Here is a 27,876-nt window from a genome sequence, read left to right on the forward strand (position 1 = left end):
ACGCTCTGGGCATGTTACTCCCCTCCTCAAAAATCTCCCTTGGCTACCAGTCAACCTACGTATCAGGCAGAAACTCCTCACCCTGGGCTTCAAGGCTGTCCATCACCTCACCCCCTCCTACCTCACCTCCCTTCTCTCCTTCTCCAGCCCAGCCCGCACCCTCCACTCCTCTGTCGCTAACCTCCTCACTGTACCTCGTTCTCGCCCGTCCCGCCGTCGACCCCCGGCCCACGTCCTCCCCCTGGCCTGGAATGCCCTCCCTCTGCACAGCCACCAAGCTAGCTCTCTTCCTCCCTTCAAAGCCCTACTGAGAGCTCGCCTCCTCCAAGAGGCCTTCCCAGACTGAGCCCCCTTTTGCCTCTCCTCCTCCCCATTCCCCCCACCCCTCCTTCCCCTTTCCACAGCACTTGTATAGATATTTGTACAGACTTATTACTCTATTTTACTTGTACATATTTACTATTCTATTTATTCTGTGCATATAGCTTTAATTCTATTTGTTCTGACGACTTTGACACCTGTCCACATGTTTTGTTTTGTTGTCTGTCTCCTCCTTCTAGGCTGTGAGCCCGTTGTTGGGTAGGGACTGTCTCTATATGTTGCCAACTTGTACTTCCCAAGCGCTTAGTACGGTGCTCTGCACACAGTAAGTGCTCAATAAATACGACTGAATGAATGAATGAACCTGAGCAAGTCATTTAACTTTCCTTAGTTTCCTCGTACGAAAAAATGGAGATTCGATACCCGTTCTCCCACCTTCTTAGATGCAAGCCCCATTTGGGACAGGACTGTGTCTGACCCCACCGCTCAGTACAGTACTTGGCACTTAGTGACTGCTTAACTACCACCAAAATTACTATTATTAAAACTCCAGGGCCGACCGTCAGTCCTCCGTGATATCCACTAAGCCGTTCCCAGAATGGAATTGACCGAGTTCATAATAAAAACCAAACGGTATTTATTCAGTGCTTAATCTGTGTCAACCACCATGCTAAGCACTGGAGTAAATTTTAAACGTTAAAAGTCTCAACATCCCCAGCTCAGGGAAAAGCTTGAAGAGGGGAGGGAGAAAGAACTGGGTGCATGGCGGGGGGGGAGAGAGGGTCTCCAACCAGAGCCGGGCTCTCCGCTTATCCCTCCCCGGCCAAAGGGAAGGGTGCCAGTCCGCTGTCACCCAGTGAGGCTCCACCAGCCTCTGACAGTTTCCAGGTCTCCGCTCCCTGCCCGCCCTTGGGATTCAGGGTGGTTTGGGGGTCAGAATGATTTCCGCCAAGAGCCCAGGGTCCGCCGGGAGCTGGCGAGAGTCAGCTGGGAGAGGGCCTGGAGGCCTGAGCCATTCGGCCGTGGTGAACTCCATGGGACTGATCCACTGGGCGAGAACACTTATCGAGTGCCTGCTGTGAGCAGGGCACAAGACTAGGTGCCCGGGGCCGCAAAGGAAAGCGGCCTAGTGGATGGAGCAGGAGCCTGGAACCACCTGGATTCTGATCCCAGCTCTGCCACTTGTCTGCTGTGTGATCCTGGGCAAGTCGCTTCGCTTCTCTGTCTCAGTTACCTCATCTGTAAAATCGGGAGGAAGACTGTGAGCTCCACGTTGGACGTGGACTGTGCCCAACCTGATTATCTCTTACCTACCCCAACACTTAGTGTAGTGCCTAGCTCAATAATAATAAGAATTATAATTATAATGGCATTTATTAAGCGTTTACTACGTGCAAAGCACTGTTCTAAGCGCTGGGGAGGTTACAAGGTGATCAGGTTGTCCCACGGGGGGCTCACAGTCTTAATCCCCATTAATCATTAAGAATAAGTGCTTAACAAATACCATTAAAAGAAAAACACACACACACACACACGTAGAACCAAGTGAGTTAGACCTGCTTCCTGACCTCGAATAGCTTTTTTTTAATTTAGTGGCATTTGTTAAGCACTTACTATGTGCCAAGCACTGTACTAAGCTCTGGGGCAGATGCATATTACTCAGGTCAGACACATTCCCTGTCCCAGATGGGGTTCACGGTTTAAGTAGGCGGGAGAACGGATATTTAATCCCTATTTGACAGATGAGGAAACTGAGGCAGAGAGAAGTTAAGTGACTTGCCCAAGGGCACACAGGAAGCAAAAGTGGTGGAGCCGGCATTAGAATGCAGGTCCTCTGACTCTACAGGTCCATGTCCTTTCCACTACACCACACTGCTTCCCATTACTCTGTAGTCACGGTGAGCAAGAGGGAGCGGGTGGGAGACATTCTGCGTGGCAGTGCCAGTACAGGGTGGCCGGAATTCCCGGCCGGCCCTATGCACCCAAGCTGCCCATGGGCTCTGGCTTCAGGCTCCCCACTGAAAACGATTCTCGATCCTTGAGGGGAGGGAGGCCGGGGGCAGCTGATCCACGGGATAGATTGGCAGTGGGCAGCCCTGGAGGAGGTGAAGCATCAACCTCGCAGGGCCAGGGGAAACCGGGGGTAGACGGGGGCCGGTGCCCAATTAACGAAAGGGAAACTAACGCGCTTGCAAAAAACCAATTGCTCAAATAGTCCAACTTGTTTCCGACTGTTCAGGCGGCAGGGCCAGTAGCTGGAAGCATCACCCTCTCCCCCAAAATTGACCAAACATCTTCTTGAACAATTGCAAAGCAACTGCTGTGTGGTTCAAAAATGTTCCCTCCTCCGAGCCCCGCACCTGGAAACCTCAGCCTCCCAAACGAATGAGCATTTCTTCTCTTTGGGGGCTCGGGGGGCGCAGGGAAATGTGTTCCCGCAGGAAGATGTGCAGGGGGAAATGGGTATAGATTTATGAGGGGTTTACACAGACCCATAGACAAGCAGAAGACAAGTAGGATGGGTCACTGGGGGAGAGTCAGGAACGGAGAGGGGAGAGTCAGGGGTGTGGGATGGTCTTTGTTGGGTCACTGGGGGAGAGTCAGGGATGAAGAGGGGAGAGTCAGGGGGGTTGGATGGCTCACGTTGGGTCACTGAAAGGCGGCAGCCTGAGAATGGAAATTAGGAGAACTCAGGTGTGCATCTTCGGGCAAGTCACTGAACCTCTCTGAGTCTCAGTTTCCCCCTCTGCAAAATGGGGAGAACAATTAGCTGCCTCTGGCCTTCCGGGGCTGTTGTGGGGGCAAAACAGGATGAATCAGGCAACTTGGCAGCAGACGTATATATTTGTTTATGGTATTTGTTGACAATTTACTACTTGTCAAGTATTGTTTGAAGTGCTAGGGTAAATACAAGTTAATCAGGTGGGACACAGTCTCTGACCTACTTGGGGCTCCCAGTCTATGTAGGAGGTATTGAATTCTTATTTTGCTGTTGAGGAAACTGAGGTCTTCTAGACTGTGAGCCCGCTGTTGGGTAGGGACCGTCTCTATATGTTGCCAACTTGTACTTCCCAAGCGCTTAGTACAGTGCTCTGCACACAGTAAGCGCTCAATAAATACGATTGAATGAATGAGGCCCAGAGGAGTGAAGTAACTTGCCCCAGGCTATACAGCAGGCATTCATTCATTCATTCAATCATATTTATTGAGCGCTTACTGTGTGCAGAGCACTGGACTAAGTGCTTGGGAAGTACAAGTTGGCAACATATACAGACGGTCCCTACCCAACAATGGGCTCACAGTCTAGAAGGGGGAGACAGACAACAAAACAAAACAGGTGTCAAGTCGTCAGAACAAATAGAATTAAAGCTAAATGCACATCATTAACAAAATAAATAGAAGAGTAAATATGTACAAGTAAAATAAATAGAGTGATAAATCTGTACAAACATATATACAGGTGTTGTGGGGAGGAGAAGGAGGTAAGCCTGAGGGGAAGGGGAGGAGGAGAGGAAAAAGGGGGCTCAGTCTGGGAAGGGCTCCTGGAGGAGGCGAGCTCTCAGTAGGGCTTTGAAGGGAGGAAGAGAGCTAGTTTGGTGGATGTGCGGAGGGAGAGCATTCCAGGCCAGGGGGATGACGTGGGCCTGGGGTCGACGGCGGGACGGGCGAGAACAAGGTACATTGAGGAGGTTAGCGGCGGCAGAGGACCGGAGGGTGCGGGTGCAAGCAAGTGGCAAGCCAAGATTGGAACCCAAGTCTCTAGCGCCCAGGCCCATGCTCTTTCCACTCAGTCATGCTGCTGCTAATGAGGCCCTGGTGCAATGCTGGGGCTGCCCCTCAGGTGGGAGCAGGTCACAGGCCCTCGGGGACGTAGACAAATGAGGTAGAAAGAGGAGCAAACGAGGGTCACGGGATTGCCTAGGACACAGGATGACAGAATGACCGGCTTTGTCTCCGAGCACTGGATGACCCTCACCCACTCCCCCATTTGCTAACCCGCTGCTCACTTCTCCTAAACCAGCTGGATGCCAACTCCCACAGCTGCCCAGGGCTGACCAGCAAGCTCCCCTCTAAGAGTGACCTCTCCTGGGTCAGGATGGTCTAATAACAACAATAATAATAATGGTATTTGTTAAACGCTTACTATGTGCCAGACACTGTTCTAAGCGCTGGGGTAGATACAAGATCACTGGGGTGAACATAGCCCCTGTCCCACATAGGGCTCATGAACTTATAAAGTAACGTAACAGCTACTTTACATATGAGATAACTAAGGCAAAAAGAAGTGAAATGACCTGCCAAGATCACACAGCAAAGTGGGGGAGCCAGGATTAGAACACAGGTCCTTCTAACTCCCAGGCCACTTCTTCTCATCACCCGGGCACCAATGCATCTCCGGGGCAACAGAGGGTACTGACCTGCATCTCGTACTGCAGAGTCATGTGGAAGCACCAGGATCCCAGGCCCACCACTGAAATAGAGACAAGACCAGTCAGAGACAGGAGAGATGAGGGAGAGGGGGAGAGGACCACCCCAGGCCCTGATCGCCCAACCCGTCTTTGAAAAGACCACCCCAGGCCCTGACCGTCCAGTCCAACTGTGCAGAGACCACCCCTGGGCCCGCGCCCCTGGCAGAACAGCCGCCTGTGAGGAGGAAGCACCCCTCTTCCCTCCCTGTGGCCCCCACCCATCTTTGCTGTGGCCTCCCCTTGGGTATCCCGAACCCCACAGATCAATCAATCAATCAATCAATCGTATTTATTGAGCGCTTACTATGTGCAGAGCACTGTACTAAGCGCTTGGGAAGTACAAATTGGCATCACATAGAGACAGTCCCTACCCAACAGTGGGCTCACAGTCTAAAAATGACCAAAGACCACAGATGACCAAAGACTCCGGATGGCCTGGGCTCTGGGCCTCCGCGGCCTTTCCGGGTCACCTCCGCCACTGGACCGAAAGCTTTATCTCGTGTTCTTTTTTTACTTAGAGGATTTCAGCCTTCCAAAAGTATCTTTTTCCACCAGACCCCCTCCCTACTCCCTTCTGTGTTATCCTGACTTGCTCCCTTTATTTATCCCCCACTTCCAGCCACAGCACTTATGTACATATCTGTAATTTATTTATTTACCTTAATGTCTATCTCCCCCTCTAGACCGTACGCTCACTGTGGGCAGGGAATATAACTTTATTGCCATACCGTATTCTCCCAAGCGCTTAGTACAGTGCTCTGCACACAGTAAGTGCTCAATAAATTCAATGGACTGATTGACCAAACCACTTGAGGGCCAAAGACCACATCGAATTGTGCAGTTTTTCCCAGCACAGGGTATTACAAATGATAAACACCACCAACAGCCCGGTGGCCACCCACCTCCACGTACCTGTGACACCTAAGTAGGCTGCTAAGTAGCGCTTCTCGAGGCCATCGTTGAAGGTCTGGACGACTCCGTACAGGGGCGGGAGGATCATGATTAAGTTGCTCACAGTGTTCCCTGGGGGAGAAACCAAAGACAAGTTTAGACCAGAGCCAGCCCAGCTGGGTCAACCCCGCCCAGGGCCTCCATCGAGGCATCAACACTGCAGTTGGGAGGAGACACCCAGGCGGGGTCGAAACTCTGCTCTCTGTCCACCCACTTCCAACCCTCGCTGGGGAGACAGACTGAAGGTCCGGATCGCCCGGGAGGCAGCAGGGCTGGGTGAAAAGAGACCGGGCCTGAGAGACACAGGACCCGGGTTCTCATCTAGGGTCCACCACTTGTTCACTGCAGGCAAGTCATTTAACTTCTCTGTACCTCAGTTACCCCATCTTTAAAAGGGGGATTAAATCCCACTCCCTCCGACTTAGACTGTGTGGGACAGGAATTGTGTTCAATATGATTAACTTTTATCTACCCCAGTGCTAGGCACTAAGTAAATGCTTAACAGTTACCAAAATGACAAGTACCAAAATTGCCTTTGTGGTTGGGGACGGACTGTCCAACATCCCTGACTCTGCCCTCTCCAAGCCTGCCGTTCCCCACCGTGTCCCAGCACGAAGCATCCCACACCCCTGACTCTCCCCTCTCCATCCCCCTAACTATCCCCAAGTGATCCAGCATGGACCCGGCAGCATCCCAGATTTTCCCCTCTCCATCTCCCAACTCTCCCTCAGAGACCGGCATAGACCATCCAACACTTAGACTAACCCCTCTCCATCCCTGACTCTCCGGCACGGTCCAACCATTCCACTCCCCTGACTCTCCCCTTCCCATCCCCGACTCTCCCCCAGTGACCCAGCAGGGACCATGCAATTCCCTGACTCTCCCGGAGTGACCCAGCACAGACCATCCAACACGTCTCATCCAAGACGCCAATGAGCAGGACCAAGACTACGTCGCCGCAATTACCATTCTCATTCAGTCACCCGTATTTACTGAGCTCTTACTGTGTGCAGAGCACTGTACTAAGCACTTGGGGAAGTACAATACAGCAATAGAGAGAGACAATCCCTGTCCACAATGAGCTCACAGTGTAGCTCGAGGACCATAGTGGGGCAGGACAGGAGGCCTGGGTTCAAATTCTAGCTTTCTTATGTGACCCTGGACAGGTCACAACCTATTGGGCCTCGATTTCCTCAACTGTTAAATGGGGATAGGATCCCGGCTCTCTCTCCCTCTTGGACGGGGAGCCCTGGGTAGGGCAGGGACCACGGCCGAGTCAATTCCATCCAAGCCTATTATATCCGAGCCAACTATCCTCTATCCATGGCTCCTCGACCGCTGCTGATAAGCCCCTGGGAATTCAGAGCCGTAACTGAACGTCACTTTCACTTGTCCAAATTCCAGCTCAATCCTGCCTCCAGACAGAGAGACTGAGCCCGAACTCCCAGGTGACAATTTCAGGGGCCGGGCCTTCCGGTAAGACCCCAGGGAAGGTGGAAGGCATCCCTGTGATCTGACTGGACCAAACTGGGAGAGAGCTGCTTACAGAGAAGAGGGGTGAGGTGGGAGGAGGGGAGGGGCAGCAGGAAGATGCCTCTGAGCCAGGCTCCCCCCTCACCCCACCATTCCCACGGGACCTGCCGGCTCCACTCCTGCTCCTCTGCTCCCATAAAAGCCGTTGTCCCCCGATTCCCCTCCAGCTTCCCCTTCCCAAATCCCAGAATTCCCTCCAGGGCTTTAATTCGGCATTACCGCTCTAGGGCTTGTCCAGGCCCTTTGGCAGCCGGTTACTTAGGAGTGGCCAATTTCCTTCCAGAAAAAGGGCACCCAGGGGCCTGCCCGCCTGCCCACGGTAGCCCTCACCTCCGTGCCCACCCCCACCCCGGGCAGACAGCATCCACAAAGCAGCAGCCAGGGCCCATTAGGGGGAGGATGCAATGGCTCAATTCCAAGAGATGCCATCTCCGGGCGTGGCAGGGAGGACTTCCTGAGAGACCATGGGGCCACACTTTACTCTCAGTCCCCAACGCTGACACTCTACCTTACAGAAAACACTTCAGACGGCCTGGCATACGAACTCCCAGCTGACCAGCCCTCAGGTAAACCACTGTCCTAAATGCCACCTGCCTGCGGAGCACTGTACTAGCCACCTGTGTGCAGTGGGGCCAAATAGAAAAAGCACAGGCCTAGGAGTCAGAAGACCTGGGTCCTAATCCTGGCTCTGCCGCATGTCTGCCGTGTGACCTTGGGAAAGTCACCGAACTTCTCTGTGCTTCAGTTTCCTCATCTGCAAAATGGGGATTAAATCCTACTCCCTCCGACTCAGACTGTGAGCTTTTGGGAGCTGGATATTGTGCCAGCTCCACAGTGGTTTCCTTGGCTGGCTTGGTCTGAGTTGTCCTGGGAATGAAAGGGGCGAAGAGAGCCAACATGCCCACTCCAGCAACCGGAGGGGCCTCCCAGCTCTTGGATTGCTCTAGGTCTCAGGCCCCAGGCAAGGGGCTGGTATTTTCATTTCCCTTTTGTTTGAGAGCCTTCCTAAGGAAGAGGTCAGGAAGGTGGGGGAAGGAGAGGATTTCTGGTGGGGTGGCTGGGGAGGGAAGTTACCAGTGGAAACTTACATGTTGAGTCCATCCCCTCCCCCTCTTTCCTCATTTCTAAGTAGCTCCCATTGAAGAAGACTCTGCCAATTGAACCTCCTGGGGCCCAGGGCTGGACTAAGAGGGAGTTAGGCACCGTCCCAATCACCCTCCGGCCCTGGTTGGTCAGCCCCAAGGTAAGACCAACCGTAACCTCAGTTTGTGCGCGGGAACCAACTACAGGGAGAGGAGTCGGAGGCTGCAAGGGTGGAGGCGGCTGCAGGTGTGGAAGGGGACGAAATTCAGGGCTGAACCAGTGGGCCCACGATGGGCCCTGGGGTGGGCACCAAAAAGGGCCCTAGGTTGGGCACCAAAAAGGGCACCTAGAGGCTGGTTTTTTTCTATGAGACCTGCTAAACTTGAAGACATAAAACTGATCTCCAGGACAGAAGTCTCACCTTGCTACTTCAGCGCCTTCTGAACACCGTGATCGTGGTACTTACTGAGCACCTCTCAAATGCCCTGACAGTGGTTCAGGGTGATGTCACTGAGTGCCTACTGAATGCATGACTGTAAGACCTTGGAAAGTACAGAAGGCCATGTCTGCCACCCGCAAGGAGCTTCCACTCTAGCATAGGCATGTGGCTACCATGAAGTCTTCCTGGATGCTAGCAGAGTGGCATCGTGAGCGGGCGCGCCATCGAGAGAGCATTTCACAAACTTGCGCCCGTGAAATATAGCTGGGCACCTCTCCCGGTCCCGGACAGATGGGTGACCTGCACTGCTCAGAGACGGGTGGCGAGGAGGGGAAAGGTCAGCCCGACCACCACAGTGTACCACAGTTGGGTTGGCAGCAATGGGGACGGCCTGCATTGAGCCATCCACACCGTCTTGACTGTCATCGCCCCTCCCCTCCGCAGTCCAGTAGCCCACCCTGGGTCACTCTGATGGACAATGATGCCAATTCAGATTCGGGCAAGCCAAGGCCTTTAGAGGCCAAGCGGCCTGGGTCCTTTGGCATTTAGATAGTCGGGGGCCTGGGGAGCAGCCTGAGAACGAATCAGTCTGGGTGAATTGGAAAGGAAGGCCCTTTGCCAGCTCCTAATGGTGAGCGGTCAGCAGCCAGGCCATTAACAGGGGCCACACGCCTGCCCCTCTTGGCATCCTGTCCAGGCCCCCTGGCTCCCTCCTTCTCCCTTGCTCGGCCCGACCACGGGGAGCCGGCGACCCGTGGCTCCGGCTGAGGCCTTTGCTGTGGCCGGTACTATCGAAGGAAGCACTCGCTCGGTTCCTGATGAGTCACTCTAGTTTCCGTCCTCCGTGCGGGTCCCTCGGCTCAAACACTCCCCAGGGACTAGAACGTCCGCCGCGAAGGGGGCCAGTTCACCGGTCCTAAACCGCTTCGGGGGATCCGGTCGGAAGTGGGAGGGGGCTGATCGCCGCTGGACGCTTCGCTCCGGTAGCCAGATCTCCGCGGGCCGAGAGGCTGGTCCGTGAGGTGCCACCGCCCGGTGTTGTCGGAGTTTAGACAACTCACCACGAACTGGGTTTATAATTCACGAGGAGAGGGCTAGATCCTCAGCTGGAAAGAGGCTGCCAGGATCACGGGGAAAAGCCCCATCGGACAACCCCCGTGACAGGGGGAGGTTTCTTTGTTTTATGGTATTTTGTTAAGAGCTTACTAAGCATCAAAGCACCAATCTAAGCGTCGGGGTAGATACAAGTCAGTCAGGTTGGACACAGTGCCTGTCCCGCCTGGGGCTCACAGTCTAAGCAGGAGGGAGTACAGGAGAACTGAAATACAAGAAGTGACTTGCCCAAGATCACGCAGCAAACAGTCAGCAGAACTGGGTGCTTTTTTTTAATCTATCTACATATGTGCATATAGCTTTGATTCTATTTGTTCTGACCATTTTGACACCTGTCTACATAGTCTGTTTTGTTACCTGTCTCCCCCTTCTAGACCGTGAGCCCATTGTTGTGTAGGGCCCGTCTCCATATGTTGCCGACTTGTACTTGCCAAGCACTTAGTACAGTGCTCTGCACACAGTAAGTGCTCAATAAATACGATTGAATGAATGAATCTACCTGGATATTTATTCATCACTCCACTACTCTTTGCTTGATTTCTTCAGATGTTTATGTATTGATCTATGCGTTTATTTTTGTGGCACTCTTTACACCACAAACTAGCTTAGAGGCGAGTTTCTCAGCTGCTGTTCCCAGTACTCCTTCCCTGTTATTTTGTTAATATGTTTTGTTTTGTTGTCTGTCTCCCCCTTCTAGACTGTGAGCCGGCTGTTGGGTGGGGACCGTCTCTATATGTTGCCAACTTGGACTTCCCAAGCGCTTAGTACAGTGCTCTGCACACAGTAAGCGCTCAATAAATACGATTGATGATGAGGAGGAGGAGGTTCAAGTGGTGGGTCGGGGGCTCTCGGGGAAGAGCGAGGGATGGGACAGCGGGAGAGGGGGGTGGGAGAGGGGGCATGAGAGGAGGTAAGCCCACCCCTGCCCAGTCCAGTGACAAGCTGCTCTGTTTTGTTCTGCTGGAAGAAAACGCTCTTTCTTTTCTCATATAAAGAAAGTCGTTGGGCGATTCTGGGCTGATCAGACCAGCGGCCCACTGCCGATTCCTCACCGTTTGGCTGGCTTTCTCGTCTCCTGGGGCTGTGAATCAGCCCCCGCCAAATTGTGCCAATCTGCAACCTTTCCCCTAAACTGCTGCGCTCCAGAGGTCAGCATCACCGCCTGCTCCTTGGCTGCACGCGTATTCCCGCCCCAGGCGACGGCTGCATGAGAACATTGTGACACTGGGGCTCCGGTGCCCACTGCCACAGGGAACCCGGATTGGGAATCCCGCGCCCGGGCGACACGCAGACTTTCTACACTGATCCGTCTCAGTCGCGCCCAGCGGAGGCCACACAGCTGAGCGTCAAAGAGGCCATCACCTGACTTCACCCCGAGCGGAGTGGACGGGAGCAGATGAAAGCGTTTCGGCAGTGGAGCCGCCCACTACCTGCCTGAGCCCTCCAGATCATCTGCTAGTGATCAACGGAGCCATTTTTATTTATTCCCTCTCTCTTAACTCTTCCGTACTGCTCTATTCGTACCTCTGGTCTCCCCCATTAGACTGTGAGCACCTGAGAAGCAGCGTGGCTTAGTGGAAAGAGCCCAGACCTAGGAGTCGGAAGGACCTCTCTTCCAATCCCAGCTCTGCCACTCGGCAGCTGGGTGACCTTGGGCAAGTCACTTCCCTTCTCTGTGCCTCGGTTCACTCATCTGCAAAATGGGGATTCAATACTCCGGCTGTTTGCCCTATGTGGGACCTGATTACCTTGTAGCTACCCCCAGCGCTTAGTACAGTGCTTGACACCTGGTAAGTCCTTTAAAAATGCCACAATTATTATTACTGAGGCCGAGCTCTGCAACTTGGACATCTGCTATATGTTCCTGAGCACCTAGCACCAACGCTGTGCTTGCAAGAGGCACCTAATCAATCAATCAATCGTATTTATTGAGCGCTTACTATGTGCACAGCACTGTACTAAGCGCTTGGGAAGTACAAATTGGCAACATATAGAGACAGTCCCTACCCAACAGTGGGCTCACAGTCTAAAAGGTGGCAGTGCTCGCCATGCAGGGAGGAGGAGGAGAGCAGCAGAGATCTTGGGGACCCTCAGGGCAACTCTACAGGTCTCAAGGGGCAGGGCCACCCAGGCTTTGGCAACAAGGTGTGGATGACTCTTCCTGCTGAGGCTGTAGATATGCCCTCACTATTGGGTGCTTATCTGGGATCCACAATGGGCCAACCACTTATCTTATCCCACCTGTATAAGCCTCCTTGCTGACCTCCCTGTCTCCTGTCTCTTGTCTCTCTCCACTCCAGTCCAGACTTCAGTCTCCTGCCTGGAACATTTTCCTACAAAAACATTCAGGCCAGGCTTCCCCCCTCCTCAAGAACTTCCAGTGGTTGCCCATCCACCTCTGCAGCATGAGAAGCACCGTGGTTCAGTGGAAAGAGCGCGGGCTTTGGAGTCAGAGGTCAGGGGTTCAAATCCCGGCTCCGCCAGTTGTCAGCTGTGTGACTGTGGGCAAGTCACTTCACTTCTCTGGGCCTCAGTTCCCTCATCTGGAAAATGGGGATTAAGACTGTGAGCCCCTCCGGATCACTTTGTAACCTCCCCAGCGCTTAGAACGGTACTTTGCACATAGTAAGCGCTTAATAAATGCCATCATTATTATTATTATCACACAGAACTTCTTCCCGTAGGTTTTAAAGCACTCAATCACCTTGCCCAGTCCCATCTCACTTTGCTGCTCTCCTACTACAGCCCAGCCTGTGCACTTTGCTCCTCTAACGCCAATCTACTCACTGCACCTCGATTTCATCTATCTCAACACCAACCACTGGCCCAAGTCCTGCCTCTGGCCTGGAACGCCCACCCCCCATATCCAACAATGACTCTCCCGACCTTCAAAGCCTTAATGAAGGCACATTTCTCCCAAGAGGCCTTCCCTGCACCCTCCTGTCCTCTTCTCCCACTCCCTTCTACATCACCCTGACTTGCTCCCCTTTATTCATCCCCCCTCCCAGCCCCGCAGCACTTATGTTCGTATCTGTAATTTATTTATCGATTGATTCACACTAATGTCTGTCTCCCCCACCTCTGGACTGTAACCTCATTGTGAGCGGGGAATTTGTCCATTGTTATACTGTACTCACCCAAGCGCTTAGTACAGTGTTTTGCGCACAGCAAGTGCTCAACAAATATGATTGAATGAATGAATGAATGGGCGGGTGTCGCAGCCATGGAGCAGGGTGGAGAGCGCTGCGGTTTGGTCTGGAGCCTCACCCCGGGGACACGACACCCATGAAAAAGGCAACCAGTGAATGACAGCGGCCGAGAGGCATAGGAGGCCGCAGGGACCGACGACAGGAGGTGGGCAGGATTAAGCAGATAGTGCTTGCCAGCCGGAGCACGAGAATTTCCACTGACGATCTTCAAAGCCCCCTGCAATCCCACCGCTCCAGGGTAGGTTGGCTTCGTGCCGGGGGATCCCAAGAGCTGATCCAGTGCATAGTTTCAGATCGGGATTCGGGAGCGGGGCCTGGAGGGAGAAAGGGGGCTCTCTCTGCCTCCGGAGGGAGATGGGCGTGAAGGCCACAAGTCAATGTTCTGAAGACTGAACGGGAAGCCCACCATGGCAGGGTATCGACAGGAAGGAGTTGTCAGAAAGTCCACTGGGGAGGAGGAAAAGCACTGACTGCAATCGTCTCAGCGAACTGTCAGGTCCAGGGGGTGAGGAGGGGGGAGCCCGTTGGCGGCTTCCGAGTGGAGCTGAGGAGACGGGGGAGAGGCTGGAACGCCGGGAAGTGGCATCAGTGGCCCTGGGACCCGTCTGTGGCCGTGGGCGCGTCCTATCTGCCCTCAGGGATCACCCTGGGGAGTGGGGAGTCCCGCAAAGCCCCCGGTTATGGGGAGGGGAGCACGGAACACAACCTCAGGGTTGGGGAGAGAGGGGAAGGCGAACGCAACAGTTACTACCTCCTCCATCAAGAGCACTGCCTGGGTGCCGAGGGGTGCAGGGTGCTGAGGAGAGTGTGCTAGACAGGGGAAAGGATTCCTGCTCTCGGGGAGCTGATAATTTAGCAAGAGCCAGACACACACACACACACACAATTTCCAGTTACAGGAGGAGGAAATGTCCCGGAACCACGGGCTGGCATAAAAGCTAATGACGCTCACTCCTGTGCAAGGCAGTGGCGTGATCCAGAGGGAGTCAAGGGAGCCAGTTTCCTGGCCCGGCTCTGCCTTTGGTCTGCTGTATGGCTTGGGCAAGTTAAGCAAGTTAAGCACATAAGCATATAAGTTAAGGGGGTCCTGAATCATTGGGGACTTTTTTTTTTTTTACAGGGGGTAACAGGACTGTATTCCTCTCTCCCTCTCCATCCCCCCCACCCTACCTCCTTCCCCTCCCCATAGCACCTGTATATATGTTTGTACAGATTTATTACTGTATTTATTTTACTTGTAAATATTTACTATTCTATTTATTTTATTTTGTTAATATGTTTTGTCATCTGCCTCCCCCTTCTAGACTGTGAGCCCGCTGTTGGGTAGGGACTGTCTCTATATGTTGCAACTTGTACTTCCTAAGCACTTAGTACAGCGCTCTGCACACAGGAAGCACTCAATAAATACGATTGAATGAATGAATATTAAGCACTTACTATATGCCAGGCACTGTACTGAGCACTGGGGCAGACACAAGCTAGTCAGGTTGGACGCAGTCCATGTCCCACATGGAGCGCACAGTCGCAATCCCCATTTTACAACTGAGTTAACATGAACTGAGGCACAGAGAAGCTAAGTGATTTGCTCAAGGTCACACAGCAGACACGTGGCGAGATTAGAACCCAGGTCCTGCTGCCTCTCAGGCCCGTGCTCAATCCACTAGGCCACCCTGCTTACTGCCCCTGGTCCAGGGAGTGGAGTCGGGGCCCAGGAAATAGTGTATATTGGCGGGGACGGTTTTCTCCCGAGACAATCTATTGAGGCTATCATTTAGCCTCAGGCAGGATAGATGGGCAGGTTTAATGGCAACTCCTGCTCACACAGCTCTTTGAAACCTCCAAATAAAAGAGGTCATGAAGGAACAAAGTGTTCAGGACACTTGGCCTGCACATCCACATTTCTGGGGGTCATCCGGGAGATCCTGTACTAGGAGTTAGACCAGAGGCAGCCCCGCAGACCGTACCAAACCCTTCGCCCCGGCCTCCGACCAACTGCCCACACCCTTCCCCCAGCCCGGATCCCCCAAACCTGCGGCCACTTCCCCACCGTTTAAACCCCACCTCCTCCAGGAGGCCTTCCCTGTCTCCTTCCGCCTAGTCTCCTCCAAAAGTCCCCGCTCAGCACCGCGGGGCCCTACTCCACTTCCTCCCTTTCCTAAATATTCCCAGTGGTTGCTCAATTTCCTCCCGCTTCCACCTGATGTAAACAATTTACATCCACCCGGTGTCCCTGGTGGGTTGTAGGCTCAATGAGGCCAAGACCTGGTTGTTGCACGTGGCTTGCTTTCCTATTTAACCGTAAGGCACCTGGAAGACGCCCAATATGGCATCCGGAGGATGGAGGTGCCCAGTAGAGCATCTGGCCCACCGGTGGCATGGGAGGGTGCCATCGTAGGCACTGGGCCACTGAGAGCAGACAAGACGATTCAAATACAGTCCTAAAACATTCACAGCGGGTTGAGTTGTAGAGACAGGTGACTCTGCTAAATTGTACCCTCACAAGTGCTTAGTACAGTGTTCTGCACACCACAAGTGCTCAGTAAATACGGCTGATTGATCGATGAGGAAAACCGACCCCGCCATATCCTCGACCTTCCCTCACCCCACTGTGCTTCAACAGAGAAGGGCAGGGCAGGGAGCATGTTGCCGACTTGTACTTCCCAAGTGCTTAGTACACTGCTCGGCACACTGTAAGGACTCAATAAATACAACTGAATGAATGAATGAATGAATGAGGCCCAACGGGTCCAGAGGGTCCTGGCCGGCTCGCATGGGAGAAATGAGGGGAATCGTGGGGAGGAGGAGTGGGAGCAGAGGGGAGAGAGGAGGAGCAGGGTGGAAAAGGGGGAAGTACAGGAGAGCAAACGGGAAGTAGAGGAGAGCAGAAGAGAGCGAGCGGGGTCCCTGCTACCCAGACCCCCGATTCACCTGCAGACCTGGACAAACACAACATAAGACACCATTTAATAGTGAAGGAGGAGCCACTCCCCAGCCTTAGACTGGTAACGCACACACACCCCAGTTCGGGAGCCTGGGGACCCGCGGTGGCGAGCCATCTATCTCTGGTCACGGCTGTCTGGTTTTCCGCAAGCTCAGTTTCTGTGCCCCACCGGACAGAGATATCAGCCCTTCCGCTGGACCGCCCTGTTTGTGAAACGGCCTCGCAGGGGAGAACTGTGGGGGCCATGAAGTGGGACAGCATGGGTCTGTGCAGAGCACCGAACTAAGAGCTTGCGTAATACAACAGAGTTGGCACACAGGATCCCTGCCCTATTATTACTATTAAGGAGTTGTCACTCTAAGCGTGGGACTGAGTTACAGGTAGGGGAAGCAACCAGAATAAAAATACGTTCATAAGGTTGTAGGGCTAGATTCCCTGTAAGCCTCCAAAACCCCACAAGCCACCTCAATCAGTTGCATTTATTGAGCGCTTACTGAGTGCAGAGCACTGTACTAAGCGCTTGGGAAGTACAAGTTGGCAACATAAAGAGACGGTCCCACCCAACAGTGGGCTCACAGTCTAGAAGGGGGAGACAGGGAACAAAGCAAAACATATTAACAAAATAAATAGAATAGACCTCCAACTCACTCCCCCAACAGCTCCCGGACCTTTTCAGAAACCAGACCCAGCCAACGTAGCCCATGCGCTGCCAGGAGTGAGAATGAGGACCACGGCAGGGGTTTGTTTCTACGGCATTAAAATTCATGTACGGCCCCAGGCCACATCCAGAACTCAAGGTTTACGCTGGGGTGGTCCCCAGGTGCTCATCTCTGCCGAACCTCTCCCCGACAGGCGCGCTGGACAGGAGGGCAGGATGGACCTCCGAAACTCCGGCCGTGGTCGTTCCCAGGGCTCACCCCTTGGCACTGAAGTAGGAGCTGCCACTTGGTCCAGCTAACACCCCCTCCGTCCACCACGAACCGGGAACCAGCCCCCTCCCGTCTCCATTCCGATCTCAGTCCCACGGACTCCGGGGTCAAAATCCTCCGGGGCCTCCGCCCACTTCCCCGTTGAGACAGTCCGCAGACAAAGGCCATTTCCCATTTCTGGGCTGCCACTGGCCAGACTCGACCGCTCCGTCTGGCTCCACGTCCCTCTTGCCCACCATGTGCCCGCTGACTTCAAGCCCACGTGGCAAGGCTGACCGCTCGTACTCCGCTGCTTGAGACTCTCTGCCTCTCCCTCCGGCCCCCGTCAGCTCACAGGCGCTGGTCGCTGGAGGCCGATGGCCTTAACTAGTCTGTAGTGTCCTGTACCTGTAGCCACCCCAACGCTTACACACATAGCAGACGCATAACAATTATTATTATTAGTGGGGCCGGGTGAGCGGTGAAGGTAGGCTGCAGGGACCGCCTCTATATGTTGCCGATTTGTACTTCCCAAGCGCTTCGTACAGTGCTCTGAACACAGTAAGCGTTCAATAAATACAACAATGAATGAGGGGGGGGGGAGTCCTAACCTGTGCCCTGGTGGGGCACGGTGGGAGGGCTCAGATGGCTGAATCCCTGGTGCCCATGACTGAGCCCACTGTGGGCAGGGATTGTCTCTGTTGCTGAATTCAATTCATTTATTCGCATTTATTGAGTGCTTACAGTGTGCAGAGCACTGGACTAAGCTCATTGGGAAGTACAAGTCGGCAACATATATTCATTCAATCGTATTTATTGAGCGCTTACAGCGTGCAGAGCACTGGACTAAGCTCTTGGGAAGTCGGCAACATATAGAGACCGTCCCTACCCAACAACGGGCTCACAGTCTGGAGGAGAAGCAGCGTGGCTCAGTGGGAAGAGCCCGGACTTGGGAGTCCGAGGTCGTGGGTTCGAATTCCAACTCCCCCCCTTTCATTCATTCAATCATATTTACTGAGCCCTTACTGGGTGCAGCTGTGTGACTTTGGGCAAGTCACTTAACTTCTCTGGGCCTCAGTTCCCTCATCTGTAAAATGGGGATTAAGACTGTGAGCCCGCCGTGGGACAACCTGATCACCTTGCAACCTCCCCAGCACTTAGAACAGCGCTTTGCACATAGTAAGCGCTTAATAAATGCCATCACTATTATTATTACTACTAAGCACTCAGGAAGTACAAGTCGGCAACTTAGAGAGACGGTCCCAACCCAACAACAGGCTCACGGTCTAGAAGGGGGAGACGGACAACAAAACAGGTAGAGAGGCGTCAAATCCGTCAGAATAAGCGCCTAGTACAGTGCCCTGAACACATCAGGCGCTCAGTAAATACGATGGAATGAATGAATGACTGAGCTGGGGAGGGCCGGGGGGCGAGGGGGTTGTTTCTGGGGCTCTCAGCATCTGGGAGGCGGTGGGCAGGGGCCAGGCCCAACGTGGCTCAGTGGAAAGAGCCCAGGCTTTGGAGTCAGAGGTCATGGGTTCGAATCCCAGTTCCGCCAACTGTCAGCTGGGTGACTTTGGGCAAGTCACTTCTCTGGGCCTCAGTTCCCTCATCCGTCAAATGGGGATGAAGACTTGTGAGCCCCCCATGGGACAACCTGGTCACCCTGTAACCTCCCCAGCGCTTGGAACGGTGCTTTGCACATGGTAAGCGCTTCATAAATGCCATTTTAAAAAACCAAAGAAAGCAGGAGGGCCGGCAGAAGCAGGTGCCCACTGAGGAGGGGGCGGGAGGGGGGAAGCAGGGTGAGGGTCTTCTTATGACTGTATTCACTCAAATAAAATTAATATGAGACAATTAAACTGTTTTCCCTCCGCACATCCGCCAAGCTAGCTCTCTTCCTCCCTTCAAAGCCGTACTGAGAGCTCACCTCCTCCAGGAGGCCTTCCCACACTCAGCCCCCTCCTTCCTCTCCCCCTCCTCCCCCTCCCCACCTTACCTCCTTCCCCTCCCCACAGCACCTGTATATATGTTTGTACGTATTTATTACTCTATTTATTTTATTTGCACATATTTATTCTATTTATTTTATTTTGTTAATATGTTTTGTTGTCTGTCTCCCCCTTCTAGACTGTGAGCCCGCTGTTGGGTAGGGACCGTCTCTCTATGTTGCCAACTTGGACTTCCCAAGCACTTAGTCCAGTGCTCTGCACACAGTAGGCACTCAATCAATCAATCAATCAATCGTATTTATTGAGCGCTTACTGTGTGCACAGCACTGTACTAAGCGCTTGGGAAGTCCAAGTTGGCAACATATAGAGACAGTCCCTACCCAACAGCGGGCTCACAGTCTAGAAGGGGACTAAATACGACTGAATGAATGAATGAATGAACGTGGTCACCCCGTAACCTCCCCAGCATTTGGCTCAGTGGAAAGAGCCCGGGCTTTGGAGTCAGAGGTCATGGGTTCAAATCCCGGCTCCGCCAATTGTCAGCTGGGTGACTTTGGGCAAGTCACTTCACTTCTCTGGGCCTCAGTTCCCTCATCTGTGAAACGGGGATGAAGACTGTGAGCCCCCCCGTGGGACAACCTCATCACCTTGTAACCTCCCCAGCGCTTAGAAGCAGCGTGGCTCAGTGGAAAAGAGCTCGGGCTTTGGAGTCAGAGGTCACAGGTTCAAATCCCAGCTCCGCCACTTAGCTGTGTGACTTTGGGCAAGTCACTTTACTTCTCTATGCCTCAGTTCCCTCATCTGTCAAATGGGGATGAAGACTGTGAGCCCCCCGTGGGACAACCTGATCACCTTGCAACCTCCCCGGTGCTTAGAACAGCGCTTTGCACATAGTAAGTGCTTAAGAAATGCCATCATTATTATTATTATTATTAGAACAGTGCTTTGCACATAGTAAGTGCTTAAGAAATGCCTTCATTATTATTATTATTATTATTAGAACAGTGCTTTGCACATACTAAGTGCTTAATAAATGCCATAATTATTATTATTATTATAACAGTGCTTTGCACATAGGTGTTTAATAAATGCCAACCTTATTATTATTATTATTAGAACAGTGCTTTGCACATAGTAGGCGCTTAATAAATGCCATCATCATTATTATTAGAACAGTGCTTTGCACATAGTAGGCGCTTAATAAATGCCATTATTATTATTATTATTATTAGAACAGTGCTTTGCACACAGTAGGCACTTAATAAATGCCATCATTATTATTATTATTAGAACAGTGCTTTGCACGTAGTAGGCGCTTAATAGATAACATTAGTATTATTATTAGAACAGTGCTTTGCACATACTAAGTGCTTAATAAATGCCATCATCATTATTATTATTATTATTATTAGAACAGTGCTTTGCACATACTAGGTGCTTAATAAATGTCACCATTATTGTTATTATTAGAACAGTGCTTTGCACATAGTAGGCGCTTAATAAATGCCATTATTATTATTATTATTACAACAGTGCTTTGCACATAGTAGGCGCTTAATAAATGCCATCATTATTATCATTATTATTATTATCACAACAGTGCTTTGCACATAGTAGGCGCTTAATAAATGCCATCATTATTATCATTATTATTATTATCCCAACAGTGCTTTGCACATAGTAGGCGCTTAATAAATGCCATCATCATTATCATTATTATTATTATCACAACAGTGCTTTGCACATACTAGGTGCTTAATAAATGCCACCATTATTGTTATTATTAGAACAGTGCTTTGCACATAGTAGGCGCTTAATAAATGCCATTATTATTATTATTATTACAACAGTGCTTTGCACATAGTAGGCGCTTAATAAATGCCATCATTATCATCATTATTATTATTATCACAACAGTGCTTTGCACATAGTAGGCGCTTAATAAATGCCATCATCATTATCATTATTATTATTATCACAACAGTGCTTTGCACATACTAGGTGCTTAATAAATGCCACCATTATTGTTATTATTAGAACAGTGCTTTGCACATAGTAGGCGCTTAATAAATGCCATCATTATTATCATTATTATTATTATCACAACAGTGCTTTGCACATAGTAGGCGCTTAATAAATGCCATCATTATTATCATTATTATTATTATCCCAACAGTGCTTTGCACATAGTAGGCGCTTAATAAATGCCATCATCATTATCATTATTATTATTATCACAACAGTGCTTTGCACATACTAGGTGCTTAATAAATGCCACCATTATTGTTATTATTAGAACAGTGCTTTGCACATAGTAGGCGCTTAATAAATGCCATTATTATTATTATTATTACAACAGTGCTTTGCACATAGTAGGCGCTTAATAAATGCCATCATTATCATCATTATTATTATTATCACAACAGTGCTTTGCACATAGTAGGCGCTTAATAAATGCCATCATCATTATCATTATTATTATTATCACAACAGTGCTTTGCACATACTAGGTGCTTAATAAATGCCACCATTATTGTTATTATTAGAACAGTGCTTTGCACATAGTAGGCGCTTAATAAATGCCATTATTATTATTATTATTACAACAGTGCTTTGCACATAGTAGGCGCTTAATAAATGCCATCATTATCATCATTATTATTATTATCCCAACAGTGCTTTGCACATAGTAGGCGCTTAATAAATGCCATCATCATTACCATTATTATTATTATCACAACAGTGCTTTGCACATACTAAGTGCTTAATAAATGCCATTATTATTATCAGAACAGTGCTCTGCACAGAGTAGTCGCTTACTAAATGCTATCACCCTTATTCTTATAAATGCCATTTTCAAAAAGCAAGCAAAGCAGGAGGGCCGGCGGGAGGAGGTGCCCACTGGGGGGGAGGGGGGGGGCAACCCCCCCTCCCGCCCCGGGGCATGCCGGGAAAGGGTGTCCGCTCGGCCCGAGGGCCCGGGCCCTTCCGACACTCACAGAACTCGGCGATGTAGAAGGACACGGCGTAGTTCTCCTCACACCAGTCCAGGGTGGACGTGGTGGGGCCCCAGTAGCCGGCTCGGTCCGCGGCCGGGGCCATCGCGATGGGCCGCCAACGCCGCTCCTCACGCCCCGGGGACCGGACGGACCGACTGACGGACTGAGGGAGGGAACCGCGCGGGGCGGGGCGGGGCGGGGCCGGGCCGGCCGGGCCCGGCCTCCCCTCAGGGGGAGGGCGGCGGGGGCGGGGCCGAGCATGCGCGGTGGAGGAGGGAGAGCCAAGGGGCGGGGCCGCGCCTGCGCACTGGGCGGGGAGGGCAGAGGGGCGGGCCCGGACCTGCGCATTGGAAGGGGAGAGCAGAGGGGCGGGGCCGGGCCTGCGCACTGGGCGGGGCGACCAAGGGGGGGGCCGGACCTGCGCATTGGAGGGGAGAGCAAAGGGGCGGGGCTGCGCCTGCACATTGGGTGGGCGGGCAAAGGGGCGGGGTCACGCCTGCGCACTGGGCGGGATGGCAGAGGGGCGGGGCCGGGCCTGCGCCCTGGGAGGGGAGAACAGAGGGGCGGGGCCGGGCCTGCGCACTGGGAGGGGCGACGGGGGGGCGGACCTGCGCATTGGAGGGGAGAGCAAAGGCGAGGGGCTGCGCCTGCACATTGGGTGGGCGAGCAAAGGGGCGGGGTCACGCCTGCGCACTGGGCGGGATGGCAGAGGGGCGGGGCCGGGCCTGCGCACTGGGAGGGGAGAACAGAGGGGCGGGGCCGGGCCTGCGCACTGGGAGGGGCGACGGGGGGGCGGACCTGCGCATTGGAGGGGAGAGCAAAGGGGCGGGGCTGCGCCTGCACATTGGGTGGGAGAGCAAAGGGGCGGGGTCACGCCTGCGCACTGGGCGGGATGGCAGAGGGGCGGGGCCGGGCCTGCGCACTGGGAGGGGAGAACAGAGGGGCGGGGCCGGGCCTGCGCACTGGGAGGGGCGACGGGGGGGGCGGACCTGCGCATTGGAGGGGAGAACAAAGGGGCGGGGCTGCGCCTGCACATTGGGTGGGAGAGCAAAGGGGCGGGGTCACGCCTGCGCACTGGGCGGGATGGCAGAGGGGCGGGGCCGGGCCTGCGCACTGGGAGGGGACAACAAAGGGGCGGGGCCGGACCTGCGCCCTGGGAGGGGAGAACAGAGGGGCGGGGCCGGGCCTGCGCACTGGGAGGGGAGAACAAAGGGGCGGGGCCGGGCCTGCGCATTGGAGGGGAGAACAAAGGGGCGGGGCTGCACCTGCACATTGGGTGGGAGGGCAAAGGGGCGGGGATGCGCCTGCACATTGGGTGGGAGAGTAAAGGGGCGGGGTCACGCCTGCGCACTGGGCGGGATGGCAGAGGGGCGGGGCCGGGCCTGCGCACTGGGAGGGGAGAACAAAGGGGCGGGGCCGGGCCTGCGCATTGGAGGGGAGAACAAAGGGGCGGGGCTGCGCCTGCACATTGGGTGGGAGGGCAAAGGGGCGGGGATGCGTCTGCACATTGGGTGGGAGAACAAAGGGGCGGGGTCACGCCTGCGCACTGGGCGGGATGGCAGAGGGGCGGGGCCGGGCCTGCGCACTGGGAGGGGAGAACAAAGGGGCGGGGTCACGCCTGCGCACTGGGCGGGATGGCAGAGGGGCGGGGCCGGGCCTGCGCACTGGGAGAGGAGAACAAAGTGGCGGGGCCGGACCCGCGCATTGGAGGGGGAGAGTAAAGGGGCGGGGCCGGACCCGCGCATTGGAGGGGAGAGCAAAGGGTTGGGGCCGGACCTGCGCACTGGGAGGGGAGAACAAAAGGGCGGGGCCGGGCCTGCGCACTGGGAGGGGAGAACAGAGGGGCGGGGCCGGACCCGCGCATTGGAGGAGAGAGTAAAGGGGCGGGGCCGGACCTGCGCATTGGAGGGGAGAGCAAAGGGGCGGGGCCGGTTCTGCGCACCGGGCGGGGAGAGCAGAGGGGCGGGGCCGGGCCAGCGTACTGGGCGGGCAGAGCAGAGGGGCGGGGCCTGACCTGCGTACTGGGCGGGCAGAGCAGAGGGGCGGGGCCTGACCTGCGCACTGGGAGGGAAGAGCAAAGGGGCGGGGCCGGACCTGCGCACTGGGAGGGGAGAACGAAGGGGAGGGGCCGGACCTGCGCATGGGGGGGGGGAGAGCCAGGGGGCGGGGCCTGACCTGAGCAGTGGGCGTGGAGAACAAAGAGGCGGGGCCGGACATGCGCACTGGGCATGGAGAACAAAGGGGCGGGGTCTGACCTGCGTAGTGGGAGGGGAGAACAGGGGGCGGGGCCTGACATGCGCGCTGGGGTGAACAAGGGGGCGGGGCCGGACCTGCGCACTGGGGAGGGGCGACAAGGGTCCGGTTGGGTTATTCATTCATTCATTCATTCATTCATTCATTCAATCGTATTTATTGAGCGCTTGCTGTGTGCAGAGCACTGTACTAAACGCTTGGGAAGTACAAGTTGGCGATGTATAGAGACGGTCCCTACCCAACAGCGGGCTCACAGTCTAGAAGGGGGAGACGGACAACAAAACAAAACATATTCACAAAATAAAATAAATAGAATAAATATGTACAAGTAAAATAAATAGAGTAATAAATACGTACAAACATATATACGTATATACAAGTGCTGTGGGGAGGGGAAAGCAATTACTATGTGCAAAGCACTGTTCTAGGGCTGGGGGGATACAAGGTGATCAAGTTGTCCCACGTGGGGCTCACAGTCTTCATCCCCATTTTACAGATGAGGTAACTGAGGCTCAGGGAAGTGAAGTGACTTGCCCAAAGTCACACAGCAAACATGCGGCGGAGTCGGGATTCGAACCCGTGACCTCTGACTCCAAAGCCCATGCTCTTTCCACTGAGGCACGTTGTTACTAGAAGGGAATGTTGGGGTGACCAGGCCTAGCCAAGAGGGGAGAAACAAACACTATTGGCCTGGTCAGGGGGTGGGGGGGGTCTCAGGCCCAGGGAGGGGTCCCACACCCGAAGAGTCGACAGATTTATTGCTGTCTGCGTGGCCAGTTTTCCCATAACGTGCATTTTCACCACACATTTTGACCAGGATGTGACGGTGGGATCAGGGAACGTTTTTCCCACCACATGTGTCTGGATGTGTCTGCCTCCTTCCCCTCCCCACACCACCTGTATATATATGTTTGTACGGATTTATTACTCTATTGATTTATTTTGTTTGTACATATTTATTCTATTTATTTTATTTTGTAAATATGTTTTGTCTTGTTGTCTGTCTCCCCCTTCTAGACTGTGAGCCCACTGTTGGGTAGGGACCATCTTTATATGTTGCCAACTTGTACTCCCCAAGCGCTTAGTACAGTGTTCTGCACACAGTAAGCGCTCAATAAGTACGATTGAATGAATGAATGAATGAATAGTTCGTGACGTGGTTTTGGAAGAATCGGTTGTGTGCTGGCCTGAGGCGTCGATCAAGGCACGCAAACCATGGAGCAAGTTCTCCTTTCATTCATTCAATCATATTTATTGAGCATCTACTGGGTGCAAAGCACTGTACTAAGTGCTTAGGAGAGTTCAATATAACAGTAAAGAGATTCCTCCCCCTCCCCATCCCCCCCGCCTTACCTCCTTCCCCTCCCCACAGCACCTGTATATATGTATATACGTTTGTGTACATATTTATTACTCTATTTTACTTGTACATATTTATTCTATTTATTTTATTTTGTTGTCTGTCTCCCCCTTCTAGACTGTGAGCCCGCTGTTGGGTAGGGATCGTCTCTATATGTTGCCAACTTGTACTTCCCAAGCACTTAGTACAGTGCTCTGCACAGTAAGTGCTCAATAAATACAAATGAATGAATGAATGCTTACTCTATTTTACTGGTACATATTTACTCTTCTGTTTTATTAACAATGTACATCTAGCTTTATTTCTGTTTATTCTGATGACTTGACACCTGTCCACATGTTTTGTTTTGTTGTCTGCCTCCCCCTTCTAGACTGTGAGCCCGTTGTTGGGTAGGGACCGTCTCTATATGTCGCCAACTTGTACTTCCCAAGCACTTAGTACAGTGCTGTGCACACAGTAAGCGCTCATTAGATACAACTGAATGAATGCCCACAATGAGCTGGCAGTCTAGAGGGAGTACAGGTTTCTCTGAAAACAAAACCCCTGCCTTGTAGGGGAACTGACCATTTACATTGGTATAAACTAAGTTCTTCTAATAGTATTTATGTAATATACTTTGGATAGGTGCAGTCCTCCAACAGATTTTGAGTTCCTTGTGATCAGTCAGTGGTATTTACTGAGCGCTTATTGTGTGCAGAGCACTGTACTAAACATTTGGGAGAGTACAATAGAGTCAGTGAACAATACCTGCCCTGAAGGAGTTTACAACCTAGTGGATCCAGGTCTGAATTTGATCATCTTGTATTTACCCCAATGCTCAACACAGTCCTTTGCACAGAGTAAGCATTTAATAAATGCCAGTAGGGTAAAAAAGACATCTCATCATAAGGGCTGTCACTGCTGGGTCAGACCCACAGCCTTCCCAGCCCATCATGGAATCAATCGAGAAATCAATTGGTCTCCAACGGGGCACCAGGATGCTGGGAGAAACTGTGATGAACACTCATGGTTAGGGTTGGACTCTCCAACCTCCCTGACTGACCCATCCTCTTCATCCCTGACTCTCCCCCCATGACCCAGCAATGATTTTCCAGCACCCCTGAGTCTCCCCTCTCCATCTCTGATTTTCCCTCAGTGACCCAGTACAGACCAACCAACACCCCAGACTCTCTCCCAGGGACCCAGTAATGATTTTCCAGAACCTCCCAGTCTCCCCTCTCTATCCCTTTCTCCTCCCCCCACCCCCCAATGACCCAACATCGATTTATACAACATTCCTCATTTTTCCCTCTAATTTTTTTTCTATTTGTTAGGCTTTTACCACTTGTCAAGCACTGTACTAAGCCCTGAAGTAGAAACAAGATAATCAGGTTGGACCCAGCCCCTGTCCCACAGGGGGCTCACAGTCCGCGTAGGAGACAGAAGAGGTATTGAATTTCCATTTTACAGATGAGGAAACTGAGGCACAGAGAAGTGAAGTGGCAGAGTCAGGATTAGCATCCAGGTCCTATGACTCTCAGGCCTGCGCTTTTTCCACTAGGCCCCGCTGACCCTTTGTGAGCCAAGGCCCAGTATTCGGTGCCGCTTAGGGGCCTGATGGTACGATATTGCCATTCTCTGTTCTTCCCCGAGTTCTGTGTAACAGTGTCCTGCAAACCGGTCTGGCCTGCTCAGTTTTTAATTGAATCATCTCAGCCCGAGGCTATGTTTTGCATAGGAGGCTTTCAATCAATCAATCAGTGAATTGCAGGTTTCAGGGACAGCCGCTCTCCAGCTCGGATGCATCCAGGGGCACTGGATTCCGGCATTAAATCGGTCGGTTACCATGGATGTTTATTATGTCAGTCAGGGTACTTTCCGAGCCCCTGCTCTGGCCGTCCTCCCTTTCATTCATTCATTCATTCATTCAATCATATTTATTAAGCGCTTACTGTGTGCAGAGCACTGTACTAAGCGCTTGGGAAGTACAAATCGGCAACATATAGAGACTCCCTTTTGGTGCCTTCCATGCCTGGAGGTGCCGGGGGCTCCAGGGCCACTCACCACCCGCAGGAAGCCATCCTAGAGGCCTTCAGCCAGTTTGGGTTTCTGGAAAATCTTTACTGGCCCAGGAAGCGTGCCTGTGGTAGCCGTTGGGCAACAGCCCCACCTGGAAACCCCAGGGAAGCGTCTGCTTATGCAACTGGCCACGCTGAGCCTCCGAGGGGGAAGTTCCAGCCGAACTCGCACAAGACTGGCTCAGCAGCTGGCACAGAGGGGTTGAGAGGCCTGTCAAATATCACACAGCAAGCCAGAGGTCACCCTGGAGAGCCAGGGTGAGGGGTTGTTGGCTCCTTTAAGAGGTG

General features: G+C 52.9%; 1 protein-coding gene across 1 annotated transcript in view; it reads right to left on the bottom strand.

Annotated features, from left to right (window-relative positions):
• ACER3 (alkaline ceramidase 3) overlaps positions 1 to 22,076 on the bottom strand; it is a 34,381-nt gene extending 12,305 nt beyond the window's left edge. Inside the window, exons 1-3 of the mRNA XM_038761803.1 lie at positions 21,919 to 22,076; positions 5,703 to 5,813; positions 4,740 to 4,792 (exon numbers count right to left, since the gene is read on the bottom strand). Coding sequence (XP_038617731.1) covers positions 4,740 to 4,792; positions 5,703 to 5,813; positions 21,919 to 22,021 — 267 coding nt within the window. The 5' untranslated portion in view covers positions 22,022 to 22,076. The remainder of the gene's footprint in view (positions 1 to 4,739; positions 4,793 to 5,702; positions 5,814 to 21,918) is intronic.
• Between the last annotated feature and the right edge of the window lie 5,800 nt (positions 22,077 to 27,876).

This window comes from Tachyglossus aculeatus, chromosome 20 (genome assembly GCF_015852505.1).
Source record: "Tachyglossus aculeatus isolate mTacAcu1 chromosome 20, mTacAcu1.pri, whole genome shotgun sequence".
Lineage (NCBI taxonomy): Eukaryota > Metazoa > Chordata > Mammalia > Monotremata > Tachyglossidae > Tachyglossus > Tachyglossus aculeatus.